The following is a 10,332-nucleotide window of genomic DNA, read 5'->3' as shown; positions in this document are numbered from 1 at the left end:
GAACCTGTGTCCCCTGCATCGGCAGGCGGACTCTCAACCACTGCGCCACCAGTGAAGCCCCTAAACTAGACTTTTATTACTCTCCATTTTCCATTTTTTTTACTCTTACCTACCTATTCTTCCATGTGAACTTTAGAATAATTTTATTGTATTTTTAAAATAATTTTGCATAAGATTTACTGAATTCTCTTATGCTTAATCAGAAATAGTTTTATAGAGCAAGACTTAAAAATAATAAAGAGCTTGATGAATTTGATGCCTTCTTCTTGGTGCTTGGTTTTATCCTCAGGGTTTAAAAAGATTTCTTTCCTTCAGTTTATCTTGAATCTTAATACTAGTAAACACACATGCACATGTTTGCGCACATGTGCACACGCCCACATGCACACACAGGCATACATATTCACACATATACACACACGCACACACACATGCATCATTGCATCATTGTATCAGAGCCCTGGCTATTGGTTTTGCACTGTTTACAAATTTACTTGTTCATTATAACCATAGTCTGTTTACTAATTATAGGGATGGTATCTTTGACCTTTGTAATACTCCTTATGATGTAGAAAGACCATTTCAGGTGCCAATTTTTTATTGGTCTTTGACCCATGGGCAAAAGCGGAAAGACTCGAACAGAACAGGTTAGAAGGCTCCTGTGCTGCATCTGCAGGGTTGCCATTGTCTCCTGAACCTCCTTTTTAAAGTAACAGTGGAATAATTTCTCCTCCTCTCAACTGTAGGCCTTTGCACTATACTCACAATATGTACATTCAGTGGTCCCCTAGAAACTTTCACAGCCACAAGCATAGTCCTATGATTATGACTACATGATAAATTTCTTTCTGGTACAAGCTGCTACTTCTATTTCTTCTTTCTTTGAATAAACTTTAGAGTAATAAGCCAGCTTATACCAGATGTTAGCTTTTAAAATCACTCAAGCTGAACATAATACAGTGTTTAACCATAGATTCAAAGTAGTTTCTCCACATCCTGCTGGACCTCAAAGGTGAATTTGTTGTTACAAGTTAGAGGCAAAATATATTTTCCAACCTATTAGAGAGCAGATAAAAAGCCAGAGAATATTTGAAACCTAATCTATCTCTATCTGTTATTTTTTCTTCTCAGCATTATTGATCAGCTCAGTATGAACTTATGACCCATAAAATATAGAATTAGTCTATGCGAGGCTATTTTCATGATAAATTTTACATGTTTTTTCTAGTTCTACCTTAGGCTTTATCCAGTTATCTGACAGGAATTCTATTAGTGTCGCCAGGTCTTATGCTGTTCCAAAGTAAAATCGCAGCAATGACCTCACATTTATGATTTGAAACCATTACAGAGGCATCAGACATAGGTTTTTGGATTGTCGGCACTTAGTTTGATATTTGTAAGGTTCTTCAGAGGAGGAAATTTTGCTATAGAGATCATTTCCTTCAGTTCTCTGTCAAATATTGAACATTCTTTCTGAGGAGAGGCCACGGTTTGGTCCTGTTCTTAAGCAATCCCTTTCCAAACAAAAGCTGAAATGTGGCCTTTGGGGAAAATGTCAAAAAACAGACTTTGGGCGAAAGTTCCTGATGCCATCCAGGGATCAGTCAGCACAGCGGGGCTTCATTTGTCTACAATTGTTGAGGAGCACACCATTCCAAATGGAAAAGTAAGATAAATGAAGCCTACCCACTTGAAAAGCATCAAAATGGATTCTGTTCTAACTATGGTAAGGTGTGTGGTTTTCTTTTGGTCTCCAAACATTTATTAAGCCGTGTTCTATGCCTAGCATTGAGTTCAGCACATGGGGCAAGAAAGACATGGTTTTGCCATATGAGCTGTTGTCTAGGAAGGACAAGAGACTTCACACTGGTCATTTCCAAGATGATATGTGTTTCAAAAAGGGATGTACAGGTTCTGTGTACAGGTTCAGCAGAGGGAGAGGAATATTTCTGCCAAAACCAGAAGATCAAGTAGGAGCTGGGCAGATAGTGTATGGTTGGGTGTTTTGGGAAATCTCTGAAGAGTGTTATGTTAGGGGTTGGGGGTATTCTAGGCAGAGGGAAGACCTTGTGTATTTGAGGAACTCCAAGGATACTAGTTTGGCTGGAACAAAAATATCGAGAGAACAAATGGCTTCATTGTAGAGGCTTCAGTGGTGGGCAGGCACTGTATTAAGCCATATTAAGGATTTTGGATTAGGCCATTTGGTCAGGGCAGATATATGAGCAGGTTTGCATTTATAATATCAGTCTGGTTGCTGGATGGAGAATCATTCAGGTGAGATAAGAATAAAAAGTGGGGAGACCAGCTAGGAGACTGTTACAGAAATCTTCTTCAGGACAGGTAACAGGGTCCTGAAATAGAATGGTGGTCATGGAGATAGAGATAAGTGGACATCTTGGAGATCTTTTGTAGTACTGACGGATAGGATATTAGGGGTGAGAGCAGGGTGAAGTCAAAGATGACTCCCAGGAGTCTGGCTTGAGTAAGCTGAGCCTCGTCCTGATACCATTTACTGAGCTCTGGGACATGGAAAAGATGGGTCTTGATTAGGATGATTGTCAGAAGGCTGAACTATATTTCAAATTAAGCAAACAAAGGACAAATGACAAACATTGAACTCTGTCACTTAGTCTGCTATTTATTAGTGGTTAAATATACATTTCTACCTTTGCTAATCATATTAGAGGTACTATTTTGCATCATGCTCTCTCTATATAGTATTTTGCTCATGTAGTCACCTAATAAGCACAGATGCTTTCTGTGGGCAAAGTTCTTCACTCAGTACGCTGAGAAATACAGAGGTGGGTAAAAAGTGGTTCCTGCATTCCGAGAATTTACAGTCTATTCGGGATGATGATATATGGAATCAGTTATCACTGAAGTTGAGGTGCTCTAGACCAGAAGAGCTCAGGGCTGAGAGAACTTGTGTCTAGCTAGGAAATCAGAGAAGGCATTTTGGAAGAGGCAGCGTTTGAGCTGGGCTTTGATTGGCCTCACATTTTCCTGTGAGGTAGCTGCATGAACTGAGGCCCAGATGCAAAACTGGTGCATCAGGTAAGATTAGGCTGGAGTGATGGCCTGGGAAGGAGAGTGGGTAGGGAATGTTGGCCAGGGCCTGAGACTTAAAGACAAAGGCACATGAGAGTAAGGTTGAGGAGTTTAACTTTTATCCTGTGGGTGATGGGGAGCTGTGGGGACAGAATAATTTGATCTCTCCCTTAGGAAGGGGGTTTGAACAACAGTTTAGAAGATGCTCTGGAAGGGTATTTTCTAAGGTGTGTTTCCATGTATGTCTAAGATTCACAGGCTTGTGGTACTTCATTGATGTAGAGTCTTGGGGCAATTCCTTACTGTGCTTGATTTATCTGTTCTCGGGTGGTTTAAAGTTTTTCCATTATTCTAAATAAAGCTATGGTAAATATTTTTGAATATTCAAGAGCTAGGGTGTTTTGAGTTCATACTCTGTTCTAGGACTTTATGGCACAGGGAACACAGAGATGAATAAAAGTCACCCTTATCTTCTAGGAATTCATAGTCTAGTGCAAATAATATTTTATTTGGGGAGAGGGCAGTTATTACTTTGAGGAATGTCAGTCAAAATGGTAACAGAAGGTCAAAGAAAATGATCAAATTTTAAATTCATATTATAATTTCCCTGATTATTTTCCAGAGAGATTGAATAGCCAATTTATACAGTCAGCCTTAAACACCAGGGCCCACACATGTTGGGCTTTATTATTTTTATTCATAATTGGTGCTTTAGTAGCCATGTAATAGTTCTCTGTAGTCCTTTCAGTTGTGCTTCTTCAATGACTAAGGTTGTACATTTTCTGTTATTTACCAGCTTTATTTCTTCATGTGCAAGTTGTCAATTCACTTGCTTTGAGCATGTGAAATCTGGGTATTTACTGCATGTATTTATGCCCCTTCTGCATATATTTTTATTGTAAGCTTTTTCCCTCTAGGATTTTTTTAAATTGATTTACTTATTTTCAACAGTTCTATTTAGATATAATTTACATGCCATGCAGTTCACCCACTTAAAATGTACAAGTCACTGGTTTTTAGTGTATTCACAAGGATGTACAGCCATCACCACAATGAATTTTAGAAGATTTTCATCACCCCAAAAAGAAACTCCATACGTATTAGTAGTCACTCTCCATTTCCTTTCAAAACCCTCCTTCCCCAGCCCTAGGCAATCACTAATCTACTTTCTGTCTCTATAGATTTACCTATTCTGGACATATCACATGAATGGAATCATACAATTTGTAGTCTTTTGTGGCTGACTTCCTTCACTTAGCATAATGTGTTCAAGGTTTATCCATGTTATAGTATATATCAGTATTTCATTCCTTTTTATTGCTGAATAATAGTCTACTATGGAATATTGTCTTTGTCATTTCATTAGTTGATGTACACTTGGGTTGTTTCCACTTTGGAGCTATTATGAATAATGTTGCTGTGACCATTTACGTGTAAGTTTTGTGTGGACATATGCTTTCAATTTTCTTGGGTATATACCTAGGAGTGGAATTGCTGCGTCATATGGTACTCAGTGTTTAGTCTTTTGAGGAACTACAAGACTGAATGAGGGTTTCATTTTCTCCACCTTAGCCAACACTTGACCTATCTTTTTGATTATAGCCATCCTAGTGGGTGTAAAGTGTTATGTCACTGTGGTTTTGATTTGTATTACCATAATGGCTAATGATCTCTTCTTGTGCTCATTGGCTGTTTGTATATTTTCTTTGGAGAAATGTCTGTTCAAGTTATTTGCCCAATTTTTATTTGGGTTATTTGTCTTTTTTTTTTAAGTGTATTATAAGAATTCTTTATGTATTCTAGATGCAAGGTCCTTATTAGATACATGATTTGCAAATATTTTCTCCCATTTTGTGGGTTGTCTTTTCACTTTCTCAGTGGTGTCCTTTTTTAAAAAAAAAATAAAATTATTTATTTATTTATTTTTGGCTGCGTTGGGTCTTTGTTGCTGTGCGTGGGCTTTCTCTAGTTGTGGCGGGTGGGGGCTACTCTTCATCGCGGTGGCTTCTCTTGTTGTGGAGTACGGGCTTTAGGCGTGCGGGCTTCAGTAGTTGTGGTATGCGGGCTCAGTAGTTGTGGCGCACGGGCTTAGTTGCTCCACGGCATGTGGGATCTTCCCGGACCAGGGCTCGAACCTGAGTACCCTGCATTGGCAGGCGGATTCTAAATCACTGCACCACCAGGGAAGTCCACAGTGGTGTCCTTTGAAGCAGAAGAGTTTTTAATTTTGAAGAAGTTCAGTTTATCTATGTTTTCATTTGTTGCTTGTGCATATCTAATATGACACCAAGGTCACAAAGATTTATTCCTATATTTTCTCCTAAGAGTTGTATAGTTTTAGCTCTTGTATTTAGGTCTGTGATTCATTTTGAGTTAATTTTTGTGTACAAGATGAAGAAGTTATAAACTTTCATCATTTAATATTTCTCCTTGTGTCCTATTCTGTTATCTAATCTTTTATTTATTTGTATTTATGTATTAGCTATTGAAATTCACATTCAAACCATCCATCTTATATCTTATGCCTGTCTCTAATTTTCTAATCCTTAAAAATGTGTCTGCTCTCCAGAAGCTGGCATAAAGGGTCCATATTTATTTCTAGTTTTTATAATTCTCTCTTTTGACCTTTTTGAAATGTAATACTTTGTATGGTGTTTAGTACTGCAGTGTGGTGATTATGTCACCATGTTGAGTTATTTCTGGCTAGCCACCTAATATTTTAAAAGATTTTCTGAAGTTTCTATTCCGTTTCATTGGTGAAGACCATGCCATGCAGTTTTGATCATCGCCTCTGTCTGATAGGAGCAGATTAATATTGTGATCTATAGAAGAGAGGAATATGGGTGTATGCACACACAAGTGTACCCACACATGAGTGTGTGCTTGCACATCTTGTTTACCCTCATTCTTATAGCAGTATTTAGTGTTCAAGAGCCCAGGCTCCCAGGTAAAATAATCTAGGTTCAAGCACAACTCTTTTAAGCCTTCTAGGCTTCAAGTTTTCTCATATTTTGGAGACCCACTCTACATTAAAAGGTACCCGCATCTCACAATAAGTATTTTATGTAACTATATAAGATTTGGCAAATTGACATAAAGTACCTTTTAAGGTATTTGCTCTAACATCTGTTAATACAATTTTGAAGTTAGAAATTTTCTTTTTGTATATGAGAGTCTCGTATATTTTTCATACATTGTCATAGGCTCTAGATCTGTGCTGTCCAATATGGTTGCCACTATCCAGAGATGGCTGTTAAGCCCTTAAAATGTGGCTAGTATGACTGAGAGATTAAATACTTAATTTTATTTGATTTTAATTAATTTAAATGTAAAGACTGATCATTCAGTTATTGGAAAACTTTTAAGTATGTTCAGAAGAACTTGGGCCTGAAAATTGACTTTTTAACTGTAAATTTTATGAAATCTGAGAATTTCTGCTGAAAATATAGCGTCCAAGTTGATATGCTTTGTAAGTGTAAAATACACGCTGAATTTTGAAGACATAGTATGAAAAAAGGGTGAAGAATAGCTCATCAATAATTTTTTTATTGATTACATGTTGAAATGATAGTATTTTGGATATATTGGGTTAAATAAAAATATATTAAAAAATCATTTGTTTCTTTTTCATCTCTTCCCCCATTTTCAGGTGGCTATTAGAAAAGTTACATTTACAAATGTGACTTGTACTATACAGCTGTGCTGCAGTGCCTTTGAAGAAAGTAGCCCCAGTTTGAAACTCCCTCCCCAGCTATGTGACTTTAAGCAGGTTAAAATCTCTCAAAGCAAGATTCAGTCTTCTTATCTATAAAATAGGGATAATAATCATACCTACCTCACAAGTGTGTTGTAAGGGTCAAATGAGCCATGAAAACAAGTTAGATCACTCCTTGGTACATAGTTAGTGCTCAATAAATGTTACAAATGATTATCGTTGTTGTTATTACTGCTACTACTACTGTCATCAATTTATCAAGTTTTTTTTAATTTGGAAGTATTTTTAACCAGTATTCCATCAAATTTATATTTTCGTTCAGTACTTACTTTCATTTTTCAATATGTAATCTTCCCAACCAGGAATCCAGCCTCAGTTTTACTTGTGTCTTCCTTTATTACATCAGCTTATTAAGAATGCCTAGCGCCTAATACACATTCAGCTACTCTGTTTTTAATGAATTGTTGGATGCTTTTTGTGGCTGTGTTTTATGTGTTTATCCTGCAACTCCACTAAACCTATTTTTTAAGCACTAGCAATTCTCTTTGTGAATTCATTTTCTAGGTGTAGATCATCAACTGTTTGGGGAAAAAAAGGTACGCTTATTATTCCTCTTATCATTTTTCCTTCTCTGATAAGTATTCCAGGCATTTCTCCTGCCACATTAAATAGGAGTAGTGTCTAGGGTGTCCTTCCTGTTGCTTTTTCAAAGGACCGCAGGTGTTGATTTTTGCCTTTCAGTGCACTATATTATTTATTTTACTTAGGCCCTTTCAGAGCTTTAAAGTTTTCTTTTTTAAAAAAAAATCAGGAATACCTATGGGTTTTATTCAGTATAAATTTTCAGAGTTTTCTGTTTCTTCCCTCTTGTTAAGTCTGTCTTCTAACACTTCTCAGTATTACCCTTATGCTCACCTAGGAGAAATCCTCTCCTTGCTCCTAAGAGAGCTCCTTGATGGATAATGTGCATAATAAGGCTTGGACTTGTCACCTGCATTTTGGTTCCACGAAGCAGTTTTTTAATATTTCCTGGTCCTTGTTGAAACTTGAGATTATTATAAATGACAGAGAGGTGATTTTCAGATAACCGAGGTCCTATTGCATTGGGCAGAGTTCCTGACAGTGTTTGGTAAATAGTTGAGAATAAATGATAAACCTTAGCTGCAGAGCCCCGAGGGAGCTGTTACTCCTCCACATTTCTGTTGTTTGTAATGACAATAAATACCTTATCCCATCACTATTTGACCTTCCTCAGAAAGAACCACTGAATCTTAGAAGGAAAAAAGTCATTTGCCACAGACAAATGAAAAATAGCTCATAGATTCGCTTTGAGGTAATGAGAGATAGAAAATACAACTTTCAACTTACCTGCTTTTAGATATATAGAGAACATACATGTTTTTAACAATTAATACAGAGGGAGTCTGCAATATCTGGGATTTTGTACTGGAATCCTCACAGTTACAAAGTTGAAGGGGAAGCAACATTCATTATAAAGCAAAAAAGAAAAAAAATCACCAAAGAAACAATTCACCTATAAAAATTAGTCATCATTAGACATCTAAACTGAGCAATTCCTTGTTCCTATTCACAGTCCATGTTTTTCCTCTTCTGTACCTCTGCTGAAGCAGTACCCCCTGCCTGGAATGCCTGTCCGTCCATCCATCCATTCATCCATCCATCCACCCACCCACCCATCCATCCATCCATGCGTCCATCCATGAATCCATCCATCTATCCATCTATGCATCCATCCACTCAGCAGCAGTTACTGAATATCTTCTGTGTGCCAGGATTTGGGCTGTGTAGATATACCCTCGACATCTCTCAGATGCCACCTCTTCTAGGTAGCAAATGCTTCCCTGATTCCTTCTCCTCTAGCCCACAAAGTTAAAACTGCTCTACCTCTTCTCTGAGTACCCACAGCACTTCACGACCTCTCTTTTAGAGCACGGTGCTATGTCCTGCTGTCTTATCTACTGACGTTTGTGTCGTCTGTCTCTCAAGAGGAGAATTGGTGTCCACTCAGCTCTGCATCTTCCTCCTCCAGAATGCCTAGGGCTGACCTGGTTTGTGGCCACCAACTAGACTCCCCTCTCTGTCTTTTTTACACACTCCTTCTCTTCCAGGGCTACAGATGCTGCAGCTGATGGACCCCCTGGGATCCCAACCCAGACCATCATCCCTGTGAAACACACAGTAAAAATAGACAAAGACGATCTCCTCCAGGACTATGGATTTCATATTTCTGAGACCCTTCCCCTCACAGTGGTGGCCGTCACAGCAGGTAGGGGCTGACTGGGAAACAAGAAAGGATTTTGGCTTCTTGGAGGGAAATGTCCCTGGTTCTCTTCCCATCTCTCTGTGCTATAACGTAATGTAGAAAATGCTACCCCAGAAAGCTAGACAGGGCACATCTAATTTCGACCTAATTCTGTCTAGGGCTTTGCACCTTCCTGTGGTGCTGGGAGGGAGGAGCTCCAAGTGCACTTGCTGATCTGCACCCCAGGTCCACTGACCTCAGCCAGGGATTTGCCCACCCGTGGCCCCCTGGCCAGTCTCAGGGACAGTGACAGTATTGGGACCAGCAGGCCCTCCTCTCTGAACCCTGCATGCTCTGAGCTGGGAAGAGTTTCTGGGCAGACAGTAATAGAAATTACTGATTTGTTTTCACTTGAGTCTCTGTAAAATATAGGCTGTATCAGGGTGAAGATGAGCAGGCTGGGAATGTGTAGTGTTTTTTGTCATACTTCAGCTATGTATTGATGTGAGATCTGGGACTAGTTAAAATCTATTAATTTGAATTTACACACACACACACACACACACACACACACACACACACACACACACACACACACACACACACACACACACACCCACCCCAGAGTTCTTTAGCACTGAGTGTAGCAGATTCGCTGGCCAGCTCTGTTGATTCAGGGAGTTTCTGCTAGTCTTCTTTCCCTGGACAGTCTCCTAACATCCCTTTAAGGTGATGGATGGTAGGTACGTTATCCATGCTTTGTAAACAGGAAAACTGAAATCCATGTGAGCCCAAGTCTGGCCAGGGGTGGGGGTGAGCCAGTGCCCTGGGGACTGGATCAGGCTGCCATTCAGGTGAGCTGCTGTGACACATGGGGTCTGGGCCCTCCTGGCATGAGCACCAGTTACTTCTTTTGTCTTCAACAGGAGGCTCCGCTCATGGCAAGCTTTTCCCTGGTGATCAGATCCTCCAGATGAACAACGAGCCTGCTGAAGACCTTTCCTGTGAACGAGCGGTCGATATTCTGAGGTACTAAATTGTCTTCCGTCATCCACAGAATTATTATATATATTATTATATATATTGCACAGATTATTATGCAGCAAGGATGGGAGACAGAAAAGGCATAACTGATATCCCTGGGATTTAAGTAAAGTCCAGGCTCCTTTAAAGCAGCAATAACAGCCTCGTTTTAGAATTCCATCTCGGTTACTATCTGCACTCTTTCACCTGCCTACAGAAGTGATGGGGAGGCACGGGGTGCTCTATTTATCAACCCCCTGCAATGCCCAAAACACTGTGC

At 39.2% G+C, this 10,332-nt stretch overlaps 1 protein-coding gene across 1 annotated transcript in view; it reads left to right on the top strand.

Annotated features, from left to right (window-relative positions):
* The window catches only part of FRMPD1 (FERM and PDZ domain containing 1), a 46,347-nt gene that overhangs the window by 6,031 nt on the left and 29,984 nt on the right, over positions 1-10,332 (top strand). The window contains exons 2-3 of the mRNA XM_007107107.4: positions 8,896-9,053; positions 9,956-10,058. Coding sequence (XP_007107169.2) covers positions 8,896-9,053; positions 9,956-10,058 — 261 coding nt within the window. The remainder of the gene's footprint in view (positions 1-8,895; positions 9,054-9,955; positions 10,059-10,332) is intronic.

Source organism: Physeter macrocephalus, chromosome 9 (genome assembly GCF_002837175.3).
Source record: "Physeter macrocephalus isolate SW-GA chromosome 9, ASM283717v5, whole genome shotgun sequence".
In the NCBI taxonomy this organism is placed as follows: domain Eukaryota; kingdom Metazoa; phylum Chordata; class Mammalia; order Artiodactyla; family Physeteridae; genus Physeter; species Physeter macrocephalus.
The sequence above is the reverse complement of the archived record's forward strand: the minus strand, read 5'-3'. Positions and strand labels throughout refer to the sequence as shown.